We start from the raw sequence: 20,881 nt of genomic DNA on the forward strand, positions 1-20,881 counted from the left end.
ACGTCCGGCCGCGCTCTGGCCGGGCCAATCCAGAGGCCGGAAGGGGCGTGGATTAGGGTACGTGGCTCAACGTGCGCAGGGGCGGGTAGGTTCGGGTCAAGGAGCAAACCCGGTACAAGATGGCGGCGGTAGCGGCAGTGGCGGCGCGTAGGAGGCGGTGAGGAGCCCGGAACCCGGGGGCGCGCCCGGACGCCCTTAGATCCCCCGAGCCCCATTTGCTCCTTTCTCTGTGCCTTCCCGTCACCCTGCTACTCCCGGCCTCGCAGGGCTCTTTGTCCCCGTGGTGGTGGCCTCAGGCTTCGTCCTCCAGCGGCAGATTCGCGAGTCGCTGCGGCCCTTGTCTGTGGGGCTCTGGATCTCGCCGGGTGACTTAGAAAGGCTGAAGCTGGGTGCTCTTTTCCGCCTTGGCCGCTCCCAGCCGCCCCCTCTCCCTTGGCGGCTCGCGGTGGCCAATGCTTCCGCCGCCTTCCTGCAGTGCTCAGGGCCGTCGAGGCAGGTGGAGGGACGAAATGCATCCCGGCCTGTGACAAAGCAGCCTGTTGCCACACTGCTCCTCTTTCAGGCTGGAAGCACTGCGGTGGCCAGGTCGTCCTGTATTACTTTCTTGCTCTCCTCACCAGCCCTGACCAGTTTCGTTAATGCTCGTTTGGTGGGCACGGCTGGGGCAGGAGTAAGTTCACAGTCTGCATGGATAATGTTGCTCAAACACAACATGCTATCGAATGGGTTGCTCTGCGCTCTAGAGTTTTTCTAGAACTGAAAAAAGCTTAGAAACACATCAGCATCGCAGAGCGCGGTACACCTAACGGACGTAAGGGTTGGGAAGAGGCGTGTACTGTCAGCAGCAGTGTAAAAAGGGTGAATCATAAACTTAGCTCTCCAATAAACAAGTGGACTTACTTTAAAGCTCATTCCTGACTTTTAGCTTGTAAACACCTCTTGTTTCGGGCGCTTAAGGCATCCCTGAATTCCTAGAGCCAACAAGTCATAGCTGGAAATATCCTTTAGAAATCATATCCTTATGGACATCTCCCCAAACCTACTTTATAGACTTGAAGATAAGACTCCAAGGAGTCTTTAACTGCTCACTACTGCTATTTGGGGCAGGTGGGCACAGGGACAGTCGCCCAGTTTCCTCTAGCAGCCACTCCTCAGGACCAGGGCTGTACATATATGCCTTGTGCTTAGGTTTTTCTAGTAGCGTTTCTTCTGCTTGTTTTACTGTTACTTACTCCTGCTCAGCCTAGTGTACCAATTCCTAGTGTTTCCTCACTTTTCTAGCTGTCTTTTTTCACTACTGGTGGCTCCCAGACAGCCTTCCAAAATTCTTGGCTTCTAGAGGGCTTCCTTTGTTAACTGATCCTTTTCAAAATTTGCTTTTGGTGGTTCTGGGGATCAAACAGGGCTTGATGAATGCAGAACATTCACCTTGCTTTGTGGTAATTTTCTTCCAAGTAGGTATGGAAGCTGGATAACAGTATGATAGGCCCTGTGTTGGTTTCATTGCTTGGAAGAACCATGTCTTCTGTATTGCCAGTCTACCCTTGGCTGGCCTGGAACTCACTATGTAGACCAGGTTGGCCTTGAACTCAGGAAAGATTTACCTCCCTCTGCCTTCCAAGTGCTGGCATTAAATATGTGCACCACTATGCTTGGCTTCCCCCTTTTAAAAATAAGATTTTTTTTTTTTTTACATTTATTTTGCCTGTGTGTGTGCCTATGCACATGTATGTATGGTTCTCTCCTTCCACCGTGTGGGTCTTGGATAATCAAGCTTAGGTCATGACACTTGGCAGCAAGTGCCTTACCCGCCAAGGCATCTTGTGAGTCCCCTCTACAATCTCCATGGAACAATTCTAAGTATGTTCCTGTATTGCTTACATCGTAGTCACTGAAAGAACTTGTTTAAAAGGCTGATGTTAGAGGTTGGGATATACCTGAATGTTTGCCATGAGTGAGACCCTGGGTTCAATCTTCAACACTTAAAAAAAAGTAAAGAAAATAAATCTCTTGTCCAAGGTTTGGTAGTGTTTGTTTAATGAACATACCAAAACAGGGTTTTACATAGCTCAGACTAGCCCTCAGACCTAAGTCTTCCTGCTTCTACCTCCCAAACATTGGGATTACAGGTCTATACCACCATACTGGGCTAGTTAGTTCGTTCTTTCTTTCTTTCTTTCTTTCTTTCTTTCTCTCTCTCTTTCTTTCTTTCTCTCTCTCTCTCTCTCTCTCTCCCCCCCCCCTCTCTCCCCCTCCCTCCCTCCCTCCCTTCCTCTTTCTTTTTCTTTTTTCAGAGAAAGGGTTTTTTCTCTGTGTAGCCCTGGCAATCCTGGAACTTGCTCTGTAGACCAGGCTGGCCTTGAACTCACAGAGATCCTCCTGCCTCTGTCTCCCATGTGCTGGGATTAATGGTGTACACCACCACTGCCTGGCTTACATATAAATAGACTCTAAAATATGAGAGTCCCTATATAGGATTCATTTAGTTGGTGAATATATTCTTCAAGCTAACTTAAATTTTATTGTCATTTTTTATGTATGGGTTTTTTTTTTTTTTAACCTGCCTGCATGTCTGTGCTCTATGTGTGTGCCTGATGCCAGAAGAGGGTGTTGTGTATCTCCCAAAATAAATGAAGGTTGTGAGCTGGCATGTGGGTGCTGGGAACCAAACCTGGGTCCTCTAGAAGAGCCACCAGTGCTCTTGACTCCTGAGCCGTCTCTCTAGCCAAACTAACTTTCTTTTTTTCTTTTTCTTTTTGGTTTTTTGAGATAGGGTTTCTCTATGTTGTTTTGGTGCCTGTCCTGGGTCTCACTGTAGAACAGGCTGACCTCGAACTCACAGAGATCTGCCTGGCTCTGCCTCCCGAGTGCTGGGATTAAAGGGGTGTGTCACCACCGCCGGGCATAAAGAAGTAGTTTTGAGCCCTGGTTACTTGTTAGAGTTAGAGGATATTTATTTATGCATTGTGTTTTGTTTGTTGGTTTCTTTTCAAGACAGGGTTTTCTCTGTGTAACAGCCCTGACTATCTTTGGAACTTGCTTTGTAGTTAGACCAGGCTAGCATTGAACTCATAGAGGTCTGCCTGCCTCTGCCTCCTGAGTGCTGGGATTAAAGTTGTGTGCCACCACTGTCCATCGAATTATAATTTTTGAGATGAGATCTTACTCTTGCTCAGATTAGTCTCCTATTTAAAAATAAATAAATAAATAAATAAATTCTAACCCTGCCCTAGCCTCTCATGGAGCTGTGGGCTACAAGCATATGTCATGCCATAGGGAGCTTAAACAGACCCTCTTTTAGGCCAATTTAATCAGTCTTTGAAGGTGATACTAGGGTATTGATTCTTTAAAAATTTCAGTCACTTGAAAGCTAGGGATACATCAGTTAGCTAGGCCCTTTGGGTTCATTAGGGCTCAGTATGTTTTTCAGTTATTACTCTTTTTAGCCCTAGATAGTGATGGCTATCTGTTTTGAAGATGCAGAACTGAACACCAAAGGAAGTGGATGCCTAGTGTTCCAGGGAAGCTAGGACCTTAGGAATTGTGACCAGCAGACAAACTGAGGGTATAGCTTTTGATGTTCTAGCTCTAGCTTCATCTGATGCCTTACCCTGGAAAGGTATAATTTGCTTTGTTGCTCTGATGTACACACATGGTATGACCATTTCCTCTGGGATTGACTGTTACTGCTTCTTCCCTCTGAGAGGCTGATGTAACTACAGTCAGTACTCGAGCCTTTGAAGTCCAGAGGTGTCTACTTTCTACTTTCTTTGCCTTTTGAAGAGATAGTGTAAATGAGCCATCCCTTCAGGACTTGCTCTCTGTGTCTGTCTGATTCTGTCTCTGTCTGTCTCTGTCTCTTTCTAAGACAGAGTTTCTCTGTGTACCTGTGGCTGTCCAGGAACTAGGTCGGTGGACCAGGCTGGCCTTGAACTTAGAGATTCTCTTGCCTCTGCCTCCAGAATCCTGGGATTAAAGGTGTGGACCACTACTGCCCAGCAACTTTTCTTTAAAAAAAAAAAAAAAAAAAAAAACAAAACTTTTGAGACAGGATCTTATTACATAGTCCTGGCTGGCCAGGATTTACTATGTAGACCACAATGACCTCGAACTCACAGAGATCTACTCTCTGCCTTCTGAGTGCTAGTTTTAAAGACATGTGCCACCATGCCAGTCTCAGGACTGACCTTTCATGAGCTGTCTTTTAGCGTTATGGCAAAAAAGTGAGGCCCTCTTGACTGAGGTGTTAACTGCTCTCTCCTTGTCTTTTTTCTCCTAGGTCTTGGTTAGGTTTGGTACTGGCATGTTTAGGGGTCTGTCTGGGGATTACCCTTGCTGTGGATAGAAGCAACTTTAAGACCTGTGATGAAAGTTCCTTTTGCAAGTATGTTTCTGGAAGAGGTGAATGAAAAGTGGGTATGTGGGGAAGTATGTGTGGCAGGGCAGGTGGGTAGTGTAAGAAAGGAGATGATAAGTAGAGGCACCTAAGGATATTGAGATGCCCTCTAACCTTACTTCCCAACTGTTGCACTTGGCAGACGGCAGCGAAGCATTCGGCCAGGCCTTTCTCCTTACCGTGCCTTGCTGGACACACTTCAGCTTGGTCCTGACGCTCTCACAGTCCATCTGATCCATGAAGTCACCAAGGTCAGGCAAGACAAAATAAGGTAGTAGGGATGGGAAAATGGGTGGTAACTTGGGAAATTGAATCTTGTAACCAGTGTTTTATGTCAGGCTGATCTTGAGAATTTTACTTTTTTTTTCTCTGTGTATTAGTATTTTGCCTTCATGTCTATGTACAATGTGTAGGTCCCATGAAGGCCAGAAGAGTGTGTTAGATCTACTGGGACTGGAGAATTGATCATTGTGAGCCAGCATGTGGGCACTGGGATCAAACCCAATCCTTTGGAGGAGCAGCTAGTTGTCTGAACAGTGGAGCCAGATCTCTGGCCCTGAGACTTTTGATTTTGAAGAAATCTGATTTCAGGTTCCTTAGGCCAAAGCTTCATAAACTTTTTCCATTTGCAAGAAATTTTTATAATAGAGAAAGGGAGAGAGAGAGTGTGTTGTGTATGAGTGGTGTGTGGGTGTGTGTGTGTGTGTGTGTGTGTGTGTGTGTGTGTGCACAAGTGTGTGTATGCACAAGTCAAACATTTAAGTAAGCCGTAAATTTATTTTATAACAGTTATTTGGCACACACATGTCTTTTTTTTAATGTAAGTGGATGTTTCCAGACAGGGTTTCAGGGTTTCTTTTTGTAGCCCTGACTGACTCACTGTGTAGATCAGGCTGGCCTCAAACTCGGAGTGATTGGCCTGTCTCTGCCTCTGGAGTGCTGGGATTAAAGGTATGTCCCACCATCGCCTGGCCAATTTTACAGTTTCTTAAAGATGAAAGCAAAGTTATATTCTAATGAGATGATGTACGTGTTTGTCTTTGTATGAAGATTTAGCCATGTCCGAAATACATGGTACTGAGGTATTCAAAGCGTCTTCAGGGCTTTTCAGAGTCGAGAATTCCACTTCATATAAATACTACATAGTATGAAATGGCTAGAGCCACACTTCAGAAATTGTTGGAAATTGTCCTAATCCCAAGCCCAAATTCATTCCTTTTTTTTCTTTTGTTTGTTGGGTTTTGGTTTTTCGAGACAGGGTTTCATCATGCAGCCCTTTTTTTTCAAGGTTCATTTATTTTATGTATATGAGTGCTCTGTCGACTTTATGCCAGAAGAGGGCATCAAATCCCACTATTGATGGTTGTGAGCCACTATATGGTTGCTGGGAATTGAACTCAGGAATTTTGGAAGAGCAGCCGATGCTCTTAACCACTGAGCTATCTCTCCCGCACTGGACATTACATTACTTTTTTTTTGAGCTGAGGATGGAACCCAGGGCCTTGTGCTTGCTAGGCAAGCACTCTACCACTGAGCTAAATCCCCAACCCACATTACATTTTTTTTAATGAAGCTCAAAACTTAAGCCAGCAATCCATATAGTAATCATTTATTTATTTATTCTGGGACAGGGTCTCATTATATATCCCTAACTGACCTTGAACTCACAGAGATCTTGCTGCTTCTACTTCCCAAGTGTTAAGAACTGTGCCACCATACCTGATAACTTAAAATGTAAGCTGTCATACTTTTGTAAGAGCAGAAAACTTTGTATGTATAATAAAAATACCACAATTGATAACACACAGTAGTCTCAATGTGAGCCAAAGTGTTTTAGGCAGTGTTCATTGGCATAGTGTGCCACGATGGCATGAAAGGACAAAGTGTATATTGTGCATTGAGAACCAAGGCTTCAGTGAAGTTGGGTGGTGCATTGTGGGTGGCCACAGCTAGATTTTTTTTGGGTTTTGTTTATATTTATCTATCTATCTATCTATCTATCTATCTATCTAATCATCTAATCTATCTTAGTTTTTTGAGACTGAGTTTCTCTGTATAATAGCCCTGGCTGTCCTGGAACTCACTCTGTAATGTAGACCAGGCTGGCCTTGAACTCAAGAGATCCTCCTGCCTCTGCCTTCCAAGTGCTGGGATTAAAAGTGTGCCACTAGTCCAGGCTTTCACCTGTTCCTCTTAAGAAGGACCCAGATTTAAATTCTAGCACCCACATAGTGGCTCACAAAATATCTACAGCTCCAGTTCCAGGGACCATTGCCTTCTTCTGACCTCTGTGGCACCAGGCATGCACATAGTGCATATACACTCAGGCAAACCACTCATACATACAAAAATAAATAAATTAAAAAAATATATATTTCAGTTTTAAATCAAGAGTGGTAGGCAAAAGTCTGAGAAGAGACACCTCAGAGAGAAAGTGTTCAGAGGGTTTGCATGGTCTGTTTGGTTTCTCCAAATTCAGATTTTCTGTCTGTGCAGGTGTTGCTTGTGCTGGAGCTCCAGGGCCTTCAGAAGAACATGACAAGGATCAGGATTGATGAGCTAGAGCCTCGGAGGCCCAGATACCGAGTGCAAGATGTCTTGGTGGCTGATCCTCCCACATCTCGGTAAATTTTTCCTAAGAAGGGTATCTGTCAGAGTACCCTCTGTCCTTCCTTTGGTAACTGTGTTGCATCAGAGAAATAGTTGACTAGCACCCCCTCTTCCAGTCTTTCCAGCTTCTTTCCTTCTTCTGTCTCAGTTCTTCACTCTGCTCACTGAGCACACAGTGGTGTTCTGGCTTCCTCTCAGACCTAGGCTAAGTCCTGGTGTTAAAAGGAAGTAAGCAAGCCACAGATCACACATTTTTGTTGTTTGCCAGGCTCCCCTCCCCTCTTTTTTCCTAGTTGTTTAGAATACGATTGCTCAAGTATTTACTTTATATTTATTCATGTTTAAATTACAGGTCTCTGCTGCAGCTCTCTCTCTGTCTCTGTCTCTGTCTCTCTGTCTCTGTCACTTAACCCTACTAGTGACTCCAGTCTCTGGAGGACTGGTATTATAAGCATGAGCTGCCTTCCACACAATACCTTGTTCTTTCCCAGTTAATTAATGAGACAGAACATCTCTGTATGTTTGATTTTCTTTTATGTGAGTGTGTGTACAAGTGCATGTGTGTCCAGAGAACAACCTCTGGAACAGTATTTATCTCTCATTGACCTGGAACTCATTAATTAGGTTAGGCTGGTTGGTCAGCAATCCCCTGGCATTCACTTGTCTCTGCTTCTCTAGTATTGGGGTTCTAATCGGAAGCCACCACACTACATTCATATGTGGATTCTGGGGATCGGACTCTGCTCTTCATGGTTGTGAGACAAGCACTTTACCAACTGAGCTCTTTCCTCAGGCCCTATTTATATGTTGCCTTTGGATTTACTATTCTGAGATAATAGCTGATAGCTTATACCCATTCATCTCTTTTGGGGTTTGTCCTTACTGGCTTAGAGACTTTGTTAATCTTGAGTCTTTACCATTTATATCTTGTGAGTACCTTTTCCCAGGTTGTAACCTTTTAATTTACTAAAGGTGTCATTAAAGAAAAAAAGAAAACAGTTTGAGATTAAGGATGTGACTCAATTGTAGAGTACTTTGCTAAGCCCTGTGCTTAAGTTACTCCAGGAAAGCAAATCAAAATACTTGGGCTGGGGAGCTTTTAGCTCTGCTTTTAGAACACATGTGCTAGGCTGAGTTTCAGTATTTCAATATCCATTACAACACATGTACACACACTTTGTAATTTGGCGTGATTTTAGATTTATAGGAAAATTGAAGGAGGGACTTCCTTTGTACCCTACACACAGTTTGTGTGCTTGCTAACATTACTGTAATTTGTCTTCCTGAGTGAATTGGTAGCACTGTACTATTAACCACAGTTTATGTTTACTTAGATTTCCTTTGGTTTTACCTAGTATGCTTTTTCTGCTCTGAAGCCAAGATACCATACAGCATTCCTCTGGACTGAGGCAGTTTTTCAGATTTTGAATGTTCTTGATGACCCTGAAGGCATCTTTTAGTGTTAGTGTTCAGGTTACTGTGTCAGTCAGTGTTCTGCCTTGTGGTGTTAGCACATACTGCTTTGTCTAATAACCTCTCTTGGGCTGTGGGTGAGGCTCAGTGGGAGAGCACTTGTGGGGTGTGCACGAAGCCCTGGTTCAGCCCGCAGCATTGCACAAACAACAGCTGTTTCATCCTGGCCTGGTGGTTGGCATCTGTAATCCTGAGATTATAGATCCTTGAGAGGCTGAGGCAGGAGAATCGCTTTAACATAAATATTAGAGGCCAGCCTGGGCTATAAAGTGAAACTTTTCTTAGAAACTAAACAGACAAAGACATAAACTTGAACCACGAAGGAAAAGAAAAAAAAATTTGTTTACCTCTTGTAGACAAATATTTCTTCTAAGGTTTTATTTTTTGTTTGTTTTGTAGCTCTGGCTGTCCCGGAATCCACTACATAAACCAGGCTGGCTTCAAACTCGGCCCTCTGTCTGACTCTGCTCCCCTAATTAATTAATTAATTAGTTAATTAATTAAAATGATTTATTCTGACAAAGAATGCCTATGTCTGTGTGGAAATGTCATAATGGAGCCCCTTTCTACACTTCATGTATACTATTGTATTTTTTACTTTAAATCCTCTTCTCTGACCCCAGTGTCCTCATGGCCTATTGAGCAGATGTGTGTTCCTCTTCTAATAGGTCCCTAAATTTTTATTTATTTATTTATTATATTTATATATGTCTGTGTATGGGTATGTGCATGTTAAGTACATGTGCCCTTTTGGAGGCCAGAGGGTTCCTGGAGCTGGAGTTAGATGAGCTTGTGAGCTGTCTGGCATGGGTGCCGGGAATTGAACAGTCAGTATGAGTTCTCTGCAAGAGCAGTCAGTATGCACTAATTGATGAGCCATTCTTCTAGCTCTAGTGTGTGTGTGTGTGTGTGTGTGTGTGTGTGTGTGTGTGTGTGTGTGTATGCACATGTAACATGCATGCATTGGTGAGAGGACACAAACTCTGATGTTGTTCCTCAGATCACGTCCCCTCTTTATTTTTGGAGACAGGGTTTCTTTGTGTAGCCCTGGATATCCTGGAACTTGCTCTGTAGCCCAGGTTGGCCTAGAACTCAGAGATCCACCTGCCTCTGCCTCCTGAGCACTGGGATTAAAGGTGTGCACCACCACTGACTGGATGTCTCCTTTTAAATTTTTTTCCCCTTTTAAATTGTTTTTGGGATAAAGTTTCACATTGGCTTGGGATTTAACTAGTAGTTTAGGCTGGCTAGCTAACCTAAAGGATCACCTGTCTCTACTTTTCTAACAGTGAGATTACAAGCATGCCCTACCATGTCCAGCTTTTTTACTTAGGTTCTGAGGGTCGAAGTTAGTTTGTTTTTGTTTGTTTGTTTTTTGCAAGCATTTTACTTAACCCGTTTCTTTAGTCTTTAAACTTTCTTTGAGAGGATCTTACTGTGCTCTGGCTGGCATGTTCCATGCTTTAGACCAAGGTGGCTTTAGACTTGAGGCAGTCTTCTCTCTGCCTTCCAAGTGCTGGTTTACAGATATGTGCCACCATACCCAGTCTCAAGGTTTACTTATTTTGGGGCCAGTGGGATGGCTCAATAGGTAAAGACACTTCTGGCCAAGCCTAAGGACCTAAGTTGAATCTTCTGGACTCAACATGAAATAAGTAGAGAACAGACTCCAAAATATCTTACTTTGGTCTCTACATGTTCACAGTGGCACATGCTAACCTGTCCCCATGATATAAATGAAAACATACAAAAAATGAAATTTTATTTTTTGTGTGTGTATATCTGCATGTGTGTGTGTGTGTGTGTATGTGTGTGTGTGTGTGTGTGTGTGTGTGTGTATGGGTATGCACTATAGCATGTGTGTAATGGTCAGAGGACAAGTTGGGAAATTGGTTCTCTCTTTCTATAGTGTAGGTCTTTGGAACCTGATCTCAGGTCATCAGGCTTAGTAGTATGCATCTTTACCTGCTGGCTCATCTTGCCAATCCCCAAAAGTGTTCAGAGAGAAAAAGGCAGTAGTGAGTTTGTCTCTCCCTGAACTTGATGCCTGTAGCAAGCTGGTCACATACCCCTTTGATCTCTTTTCCAGGCTTTCAGTTTCTGGCCATGATGACAACAGTGTAGAGCTAACAGTGGCTGAGGGACCCTACAAAATCATTTTGACAGCACGGCCATTCCGTCTTGACCTGCTAGAGGATCGCAGCCTTCTGCTCAGTGTCAATGCCCGAGGACTTATGGCCTTTGAGCACCAGAGGGCCCCCAGGGTCCCGTGAGTACAGGGTGGGGATTCAGGGAACTTGTGATAGTGCCTAGAAATGTGACAGGGTCTGGTTTTGTATTCTTGGGAAGAGATTGGGTACAGGACAGCCAGATGGGGGCAAGAGGGTGGGAGACACCATCTGTCAGCGAGGGTAAAAACCAGACCTGGGTTGCAATTTTCTCTTTTCTGGTACATATCAGGAGGCGGTTATTTTTGTCCCTGAGCTGTACACTGGGCACCCTCCTCTGGGAGGCCTGCCTGGATCTGCTCTTTCTTTCCCTTCTCACGTCATCCCATTCCCCTAGTTTATTTTCTTCCTATTGATTTATTTGCTTGCTTATTTATTTATTCATTTATTCATTTATTTTTGGTTTCTTTTCCCCCATCTCCAGAAGTTTGTCTACTGAAACTCACTTTTATGTTTCTGTTTTTGTGTTGTTGGTTTTGTGCCTCCTTCCCCTTCCCTACTCATCTCCTGCCCCAGTTTCTCGGATAAAGTTAGTCTCACGCTCGGTAGCATGTGGGATAAGATCAAGAACCTTTTCTCTAGGTAAATCCACGGCCACTGGTACTGTATCTGTTCCTCTCCTTACCCACCCTCACTCTGGCCCTCTGGGGAAGCTGTCCCAGGCTTTCCATGCCCTCCCTCACCATCTGTTCTTTCCCCACTCTTGGTACTTGGGCTCTTGTTTGCTGTCTCCCCTGGCTGGGAGGAAGATGAGTGCCCGAAGTCCTTAAGGGATGTAGGAAGCTTACTGCTTTGCCAGGGGTGGAGGGGTTTTCCGTTTTGCTGGGGTTCCTGCTTCTAACTTGGAATACATTTGAGATCCTGGAGAGAACTGTTTGCCAGCTGCCCTTGAAAAGCATTCTTTTGTTGTTGTTGTTCATTTTTTGTTTGTTTTGAGACAGGGTTTCTCTGTGTAGCCTTGGCTGTCCTGGAACTCACTTTAGATCAGGCTGGCCTTGAACTCCCAGATCCACTTGCTGTACCTCCGGAGTTCTGGGATTGAAGGCATGTGCCACCTTGAAAAGCTCTCTTTGGCAAAACCTTTTGGAGTCCCAAAGTGTATCTGGAGAGGCTTTTTATGGTTTGACCAACTTGCCTTTGTGTAAAGCCTGATGAGGAAAGGTCAGATTTTTTTCTGTGATGGCAGCAGAGCCAGGACTGGCATTTAGAACCTAGGCTGCTGAACCACCCTGCCTGTCTCTTGTAGATACCAACAGAGGCTGCTGGTGTGGGCCTGTGTATAGGAGGCACTTCCTGCTGGCATCTACTCGGCATTTCCCTGCCAGTCCTTTCCCCATTCTGCTCTTTGGGGTCCCTTCCCAAGCTTTAACATTCAGTCCCTTCCTCCAGTGCTTTCATTCCTTTGGACCCTTGGCTCTCTATTCCCTCACCCCTCCTTCCATTAGCCCCTCATCCCTGCCCGCTTTGGATGGGAGCAGACAGCTCTCCTACCTTCCAGGCAAGAATCAAAAGACCCAGCTGAAGGCAATGGAGCCCAGCCCGAGGCAACACCTGGGGACAGTGGCAAGGCAAGTGGAAGGGGTGGGTGGAGTGTGGAGGGTTGACTGGAGGCTGCTGAGTAAAGGCCGACAAGGACAGTGAGCCTAGTCTTGTCCTGAAGGGTGAGATTTAGAATATGAGAGTGGGAAGAGACTACTGGTGCATGATTGGCTATCAGTCCATTTGTTTCTTTTTTTAAACAGCCAGAGGAGACCCAGGAGAAGGCTGAGAAAGATGAGCCAGGAGCCTGGGAGGAGACATTCAAAACTCATACTGACAGCAAGCCTTATGGTGAGGGCTGGGAAAGCCCTGAGTAAGGGCTCAGGGACATCTTGCCACGCAGAAGCTCTGTAAATCAGCCTTTGCTTTTCTTTCAGGACCTACGTCTATAGGTTTGGACTTCTCTCTGCCAGGAATGGAACATGTGTATGGGATCCCTGAGCATGCAGATAGCCTGAGACTGAAGGTCACTGAGTGAGTCCAGTAGTAACACTGGGATGGTTGAAAAGGAGGCAGCCAGGGCTCGGGGATTTGCTCATTCAGTTGCATATTCTAGACAAGCATTACTCCTTCCTGTATCTGGGTTACCTTTCTGGATTATAAAGTTCTTTAAGGAACAAGTCTGTTCTTCTTTCGACTATATATCACAGCCTGGCCAGTCATTAGTCTAAGTCTATCTGTCTACCACCAGGGGTGGTGAGCCATATCGCCTGTACAACTTGGATGTGTTCCAGTATGAGCTGAACAACCCTATGGCTCTCTATGGGTCTGTGCCTATGCTCCTGGCACACAACCCTCATCGAGACTTGGGCATCTTTTGGCTTAATGCTGCTGAGACATGGGTTGATATATCCTCCAACACTGCTGGGAAGGTAAGAGCCTAGTACGGGCAGAGATATGGTAAGTCTGCCAGGTCCTAAGACAGGGATGCTGGAATGTGAGTGTGAAAATGCCGGTGGTCCTTAGTCACTGCAGACGGCACTCCTGGTGAGTGCAGTCACTGCCCTCTGGCCTGAGAAGATTCACTGTCCATTCTGTAGCGACACTCTGGGTGTAGGGTTACGTTGCTTACTGAGATTGAAAAGGCCCCCAGTCTCAGGGAGACAACAGGTATCAGCGGGTTACAAGGCAGGGACTTCAGGAGAGGTAAATGGCAACAGCAAGGCGATTGGTCTCTGGTGGAAGGGATGGTGCTGCTTTGGAGAGAGTGGTCCACAGACGCCTCCTAGAAGACATAATCATTTACTCTGACCACACAGAAAGGGTTAGGAGCCAGTTGTGTGAGCGCTCAAGAGAAAATAGCTGCTTTCGTCTCAAGTCGGCAGTCAAAGGTTGCCTTTCATTTGTCTCCTCCATAGACCCTGTTTGGGAAGATGCTGGACTACCTGCAGGGGTCTGGGGAGACTCCACAGACAGACATTCGTTGGATGTCAGAGAGTGGCATTATTGATGTTTTCCTGATGCTTGGGCCTTCAGTTTTTGATGTCTTCCGGCAGTATGCTAGTCTCACAGGTAGGCGGTGCCTCCACTCTGCCAGCCAACAGCCTTATTTTTCTGTTTTGTGAGAAGTTAGGTTGTACATTTTCAGAAATTCTCTCGCAGCCTGTTTTCCTATTCTACCTTCCTTTTAGTCCCCCTCTACTTTGTAATCAGGTTTGATATCCCCTTTGTGACTCTGTCCTTTTCTTCCTCCTTGGTTCGTGTATGTGTATGCATGCATACCATGTGTGTTTGTGAGCACCCTCAGAGGCCAGAAGAGGGCACCTGGAGCTGAAGTTAGAGGTGGTTGTGAGCTGCGTTTGATGTTGGTGCTCCGAGCCTAAGCTTGGGTCTTTTGGAAGAGCGGCAAGTGCTCCTCATCCTTGAGCCGATTCTCTAGCCCTGTAACCATCCTTTGAAGAACCAGGCATGGCGGCAGCGCACGCCTGTAGTCCCAGCACTCGGGAGGCAGAGGCAGGAGGATCTCTGTGAGCTTGAGGCCAGCCTGGCCTACAAAGCAAGTTCCAGGACAGCCAGGACTCTGTTATACAGAGAAACCCTGTCTCGAAAAACTAAACAAACAAACAAACAAACCAACCATCCTTTGATGAACCTGCAGGGACCCAGGCATTCCCCCCTCTCTTCTCCCTCGGCTACCACCAGAGCCGCTGGAACTATCGGGATGAGGCTGATGTTTTAGAAGTGGACCAGGGTTTCGATGATCACAACATGCCCTGTGATGTCATATGGTTGGACATTGAGCATGCTGATGGCAAGCGATACTTCACTTGGGACCCTACCCGCTTTCCTCAGCCCCTCAATATGCTTGAGCACTTGGCTTCCAAGAGAAGGAAGGTAAGGGTGGCCTGCAGCTATGTTTGGTCTTCTCACAGTAAGACTGAAGCATGCGAGTCCCAACCATCTCTACTTTTACTCTTCGCCCCTAGCTGGTGGCCATTGTGGACCCCCACATCAAGGTAGATTCTGGCTACCGAGTTCACGAAGAAATTCGAAACCATGATCTGTATGTTAAGACCCGAGATGGCTCTGATTATGAGGGCTGGTGCTGGCCAGGTAAGCAGGCCAAGAATTGAAGAGGAGACTGTTGGGAGGCCGAGGAGGTAGAACTGTTTCATTTTGTTTTGTTTTTGCCTCTTGGGGATTGACAGCTGCTGTTTTTCCTCTCAGGCTCAGCTAGTTATCCTGACTTCACCAATCCAAGGATGAGGGCCTGGTGGGCTAACATGTTCAGCTTTGACAGTTACGAGGTAGGAAAGACTGTCCCTGTGCCTTCTGTCTTTTCTACCTTTTCTTCATGACTGAGCCTTTGTGCTCGATTCCATTGCTTTTGTTGGGCCTATACATTTTATGCGGACTTGAAGATCTTGGAGGATTCTGAAAAATGCATGGTTTTCGATTTCTGGAAGCTTCCTGTCTAACAGTGTTCATCCTTTCCCTCTTCTTTCCTATACACACTTGGTGCCTGTGTTCTCAGGGTTCAGCTCCTAACCTTTTTGTGTGGAATGACATGAACGAACCGTCTGTGTTCAATGGTCCTGAGGTCACCATGCTGAAGGATGCCGTGCATTATGGTGGCTGGGAGCACCGGGACATCCATAACATCTATGGCTTATATGTGGTAAGGGACTGAGAGAGGAAGGTTGGGAGACAAAGGGAGAAAGTGCTTAAGCATGAGGACTTTGTAGTTTCCCCCAGATGACAGGTGGCTGTTGTTCATTTCTCTCTCTCTCTCTCCCCCTCCCCCCTCTCCCTCTCCCTTCTACCCAGCACATGGCGACTGCTGATGGGCTAATACAGCGCTCTGGTGGCATAGAACGTCCCTTTGTCCTGAGTAGGGCTTTCTTCGCAGGTTCCCAGCGCTTTGGTAAGACTTGGAGAATAGAGTTGTGGCAGCTGTGCATGAAAGTGAAGGCTTGTAATCCCAGCACTTAAGAATGTTGACTCAGGAGTGCTTTAGTTGTAGGGCTGCCTAGATAGTCTAGGCCCCTTGGAGCTACTTAGTATGACTCTGTCTCAAGGAAACAATAAGCAAAAAATAGAACTATAACACAAAAAATACAAATGCCAGATCAGAGGAGCCATGGAATCTCTGGAAAGCTGCATATTACATCCTCCAGCTGTGTACTTTGAGGGGAACCAGAGAGTGAATGGGATGTCTAATCCTCATTTGAGAGTTCTGACAGGGCTGGAGGGAGAGTACCTGCCTAGCTTATGCAAGGTCTTTGTTCAATTTCTAGAACCAAAAAAAGGAGTAGTGTTTAAACCTTCAGAGCATCCTGGCTGCTGTCCGAGGACACCTGTCTAAGGGCTGAGTCCCTTTCTCTTTGTCAAGCGCCTTCCCACTTCACTTTTTCCCCAGGGGCTGTTTGGACAGGGGATAACACTGCAGAATGGGATCATTTGAAGATTTCTATCCCTATGTGTCTCAGCCTGGCACTGGTGGGACTTTCCTTCTGTGGTGGTAAGAGGAGAAATTTGGGGGTTTGATTGGGATAAAGTCACAGGGCTTGGGCATGAGCAAAGAACAGAATATCTATATGGATGGCTGCCAGTACCTCTTCTTTGCCCTTTCTGCAACCTGCTCCTTCTTCTCTCCCAGCGGATGTGGGTGGTTTCTTCAAGAACCCAGAACCAGAGCTGCTTGTGCGCTGGTACCAAATGGGTGCCTACCAGCCATTCTTTCGGGCTCATGCCCACTTGGACACTGGGCGGCGAGAGCCGTGGCTGTTAACGTCTCAATACCAAGACGCCATCCGAGATGCCTTGTTCCAGCGGTACTCTTTGCTCCCCTTCTGGTATACCCTCTTCTATCAAGCTCACCAAGAAGGGCTTCCTGTCATAAGGTAAATTAGTCAGTGGGGTCTGTGTAGAATCAGCTGAAGTGGCTGTGAGCTAATGAAGCCTGGTTTTTGTGTCTGCGCCTCTTTCCCTTTCTAGGGCCTTGTTTTTAAGATCTGATTTGATTATGAAATGTAGAAGGGAGGTTTGGGGATGTAATTTACTGGTAGAGTACTTGCCTGGTATGCATAAGGCCATGCTTTCAGTCAGTCACCAGTACCACCAGAAAAAGAGAAGAAAAGAAAAGAAAAGAAGAGAAACAGGCTAATAGGCTAATGAAATGGCACAGTGGGTAAAAGCACTTGCCATCAAATACAGGGAACTGAATTCAGTCGCCAGAATATGATAGAAGGAGAAAACTGACTCCTGCATGTTGCAGGTTGTTCTCTGATCACCACATGCATGGCATGTGACCCTCCATCCCATCAAATGTTGTAATTGGAAAAAGGGGGGTGTGGGTTGGCTCCGGAGGCAGAGCCAGGTGGATCTCTGTGAGTTCGAGGCCAGCCTGGTCTACAGAGCAAGATCCAGGACAGGCACCAAAACTACACAGAGAAACCCTGTCTCAAGAAAGAAAAGAAAAAGCACGCCTGGTCTTGTGGGCTAGGGAGCTAAGGTAGGAAGGACGAGTTTAACACCAGCCCGTGCTGCATAGCAAGACCCTGTCTTAAGAAGAGAGTCAAGGGAGACTAATGGAGACAGGAGCATGGTGGAAGTGAGCATCTGAGGACAACTGCTAGCGGTGATGCCGTTCGACAGAAGTAAGTAAGATGGGGAGTAGGGCTAGGTGGTCACAGAAGGCCTGCTCGAGAACGCCATGTTAAGACGAGCTTGTACAATGAGTGAGACAGATGTTTGTCATCCCAAGGAAGAACATTCCATGGAAAGGACATGCAGGTGCCAAAATTCTGAAGTAAAGCAAACCAGAGATAAAAAGTTCAGAGGGCCTTGGGAGAGATTGGCATGGTGAATGGAGAAGACACTTCTCTGATCCTAGAGGGCCTTGCCAGCTTGGTGTCACTGAAGTGTTTGAGGAGACCACTAAAAGGTAGAGAACAACTGGAGGAGAGTGGAGTTAGGAGGTGAGATAGGAAGTAACATGACCAGTCGAGGTGCAGTGTGCAGCTGCCACCGTCAGTTGGCTGAAAGCTCCTCAGTTTCTCCAGAGTTTGAGTCTTTGTTGTTTTTTGTTGGTTTTGGGGTTTTTTTTGTTTTGTTTTGTTTTTTTTTTTTGAGACAGAGTTTCTCGGCTGTCCCAGAACTTGCTCTGAGACCAGGCTGGCCATGAACTCAGAGATTTGCCTGCTTTTCCCTCCTGAGTGCTGCCACCACCGCCCAGCCTCCCAGTGTGGTTCTTGTTGCTAGTTCTTAGAGGATTGTCTTTGGCCTTTGTCTGAGAAGATAATGTCTTCTTTTCCTGTCTTGCTTCCTTCTAGGCCCCTCTGGGTACAGTATCCTCAGGATGTGACTACTTTCAGTATAGAGGATCAGTTCCTGCTTGGTAAGAAGTGGGAAGACAGTTGGTAATGGGTTGGGTTTAGGCTTAAGAAGAATTTGTGACTGGGTGGTGGTGGTGGGGGGGGTGGTGCACGCCTTTAATTCCAGCACTCCAGAGGCAGAGGTAGGTGGATTTCTGAGTTCGAGGCCAGCCTGGTCTACAGAGTGAGTTCTATGACAGCTAAGCCAAGGCTACACAGAGAAACCCTATCTTGAATCCCTCCCTGTCAAAAGAAGAACTTGTGCTATATGTATGTGTGAAGGTCTAAGAAGGTTGCAGTAACTGTAGCGGACTTGTAATAGAAAGATGCTTTAATGTTCTCTCGACTGGCAGCTCATGCCCTCAGTTCCATGTTAATTCCTGTTGTTTTAGGTGATGCACTCCTGGTTCATCCTGTATCAGATGCTGGGGCCCACGGTGTGCAAGTCTATCTGCCTGGCCAAGGAGAGGTAAGTTACAGAATGCTGTAAGCAAAGAAGCAGACAGGATGGAACCCCTGTGCATTAAGTGATCCAATATCTTGTCACCCACAGGTGTGGTTTGACATTCAAAGCTATCAGAAGTATCATGGTCCCCAGACCCTGTACCTGCCAGTAACTTTGAACAGTGTGAGTATTACTGTCTAGCTGCCATCCCTGTGTGTAATTTGAAGTGCCCAAAAGAGCAAGAGCAAAAGATGCTGAGAGGCCTAATGTCGTGCCTCACTAGTACTTTTGCCTTAGATCCCTGTGTTCCAGCGTGGCGGGACAATAGTGCCTCGATGGATGCGCGTAAGGCGTTCCTCAGACTGTATGAGAGATGACCCTGTCACTCTCTTCGTTGCTCTCAGTCCCCAGGTGAGTCTCCAGTGGTGAGCCACTTCAGCTGTCTGCCTGTGTTCTAGAACTCAGTCCCCGGGATATGTCCTTCACTCCCTCTTGGCTTAATTTCTCATCTCTTTCTGCTCAGAGTACAGCTCAAGGAGAGCTCTTCCTAGATGATGGACACACATTTAACTATCGTACTCGCCATGAGTTCTTGTTTCGTCGATTCTCATTCTCTGGCAACACACTTGTCTCTAGGTAATGGAGTACCCTCCACGTGGGCCTGGGCTTCAGGGGTGCTCAGATTCACTCTGCTTTTCTCATCTTTTGACTTTACTTTGAACAATCTTCCTGACAACTTCTCCGATTGGCATTTGCTTTTATTGCCTCCAGTTCAGCAGACCCCAAAGGCCACCTTGAGACACCTGTCTGGATTGAGCGAGTGGTTATAATGGGGGCTGGAAAACCAGCAGCCGTGGTGCTCCAGACCAAAGGTTAGTGATAGGTCTGGCCTTGGGATGGGGAGAGGCAGCAGAAACAGGGTTGACAGGGTTGGACCCTTGCTATGGGGAAGTAGCCTATTGCTGACTGGTGCTTGGCTTCCTTCCACAGGATCCCCTGAAAGTCGCTTGTCCTTCCAACATGACCCTGAGACCTCTGTGTTGATACTGCGCAAACCTGGCATCAACGTGGCATCTGACTGGAGCATTCATCTTCGATAACCCAAGGATCTTGTTCTGAGTTGGGAGGAGGGGTGTGGTGGTATTGAGTTACCTTTTCTTTTGCTTTGGAGTTTGACCCTACTTAGAGTTCACCTTTCTAATCCCAAGACTCAGATTCTGCCAACATCTGGGCAGGGTGACAGGGCTGTCCTAGGACTCTGAATTCCACATGTGAACTAGGCTTTCCTTGTGTTGTTTCCAGGCCCCTCCCTCATCCCAGTATCCTGTTGCTATAACTGGAGCACACTCATTTGTGAAGACTCGAGGGGCCTTGTCTTTCTCTTCCCCTTCCATGGGGTCCCTGACTTTTCCTCAGACCCTGTCCTTTCTTGCCTCTTCTGTTGATGCCTTGGAAGAAGATGAGGACAGTGAACTCTAGGGTTCCGTTTTTTCTTCCTTGTTCTCTTCTTTCCCAACTGCCCACCCTTTTCATTCCTCCCTCCCTGGATCTGCCCTCCCAGCCCTCACCTTTCTCCGTTCCACTGATACACTGGGACCATCCCTTACCTGGTGAGGGACGAATGGATCAAGATTCAGGTTGCTGGAGAATATTCTCTTCCTTCTCATCTCAACCTTTTCTTCCCTGTTTGTTTCCAGAGCTGCTGCATTTCTCCCATCCCTTGAGGGAGAAGCTTCCATACAGTTAAGAGGGATGGTCATTAAACTTCTTTTGCCCCCTCTGGTCCCCTTGGGACACTCAAGATAGAGAAATGAGTTGTGGTTTCACTGAATCACGGTCACCTGTATTTATTGCTGGGAAGAAGGCTGAGGGTGGGAGCAGATGATCATGTGTATCCAGGGACAGCTTCAAGCCCTGGGAAGGGGTTGAGGGAGGACTCAGGAACCAGGAGAAATATTTGTGGGAATTTTTTTTTTTACTTCCTCTGGGTTCCCAACTGTGATAGGTTTTGATAAAAGGAGAAACAATAAAAAGATAAACCATAGATAACAATTAGGTGTCTGAATTATAGTTGGAAACTGAAATACTCCAGAAGATAGTGGCCTTCCATTTTAATCTGAGTAAGCTGCTTAATTCTAGCAAACCAAGCAAGCATGGAGCTTCTTTAGCTTGGTAGGTGCCAGGACTTTATAGAACAACCCACCAAGGGGTCTAAGGTGGTAGAGCAGTCAGAAAATTGCTCTGCCTTACTAAGTGTAAGGACCTGAATTTGATCCACAGACCCATTGTGAAAAAAGCTGAGTGTGGTGGTATGGCAGGCATTTGTAATCCCAGTGCTGGGGAGGTGGAGACAGCTAAGGCTCTGGCCAGCTTG

The 20,881-nt window shown here is 46.3% G+C and overlaps 2 protein-coding genes across 6 annotated transcripts in view; one reads left to right on the top strand and one right to left on the bottom strand.

Annotated features, from left to right (window-relative positions):
* Nucleotides 1–20,881, bottom strand: part of LOC118594502 (solute carrier family 22 member 19-like) — a 703,508-nt gene that overhangs the window by 417,004 nt on the left and 265,623 nt on the right. The gene's annotated exons all lie outside the window — the stretch shown is intronic.
* Ganab (glucosidase II alpha subunit) lies at nucleotides 55–20,553 on the top strand. Of its 4 annotated transcripts, none has more exons than XM_036204226.1 (25): nucleotides 55–157; nucleotides 4,280–4,384; nucleotides 4,539–4,647; nucleotides 6,893–7,020; nucleotides 10,569–10,748; nucleotides 11,224–11,289; nucleotides 12,206–12,275; nucleotides 12,450–12,537; nucleotides 12,624–12,720; nucleotides 12,938–13,118; nucleotides 13,605–13,758; nucleotides 14,345–14,580; nucleotides 14,673–14,799; nucleotides 14,914–14,993; nucleotides 15,221–15,364; nucleotides 15,514–15,610; nucleotides 16,106–16,207; nucleotides 16,346–16,589; nucleotides 18,021–18,085; nucleotides 18,455–18,531; nucleotides 18,616–18,690; nucleotides 18,805–18,918; nucleotides 19,031–19,143; nucleotides 19,279–19,379; nucleotides 19,498–20,553. In XM_036204226.1, exons 1-25 carry the CDS (start codon nucleotides 120–122, stop codon nucleotides 19,605–19,607), a joined length of 2,901 nt encoding a protein of 966 aa, XP_036060119.1. In that variant the 5' UTR covers nucleotides 55–119; the 3' UTR covers nucleotides 19,608–20,553. The 4 variants fall into 4 exon arrangements, with proteins under 4 accessions (XP_036060119.1, XP_036060135.1, XP_036060128.1 ...); XM_036204235.1 differs by lacking the exon at nucleotides 55–157 and adding an exon at nucleotides 224–670; XM_036204242.1 differs by lacking the exon at nucleotides 11,224–11,289.

The sequence above is a fragment of the Onychomys torridus genome, chromosome 1 (genome assembly GCF_903995425.1).
Source record: "Onychomys torridus chromosome 1, mOncTor1.1, whole genome shotgun sequence".
In the NCBI taxonomy this organism is placed as follows: Eukaryota; Metazoa; Chordata; class Mammalia; order Rodentia; family Cricetidae; genus Onychomys; species Onychomys torridus.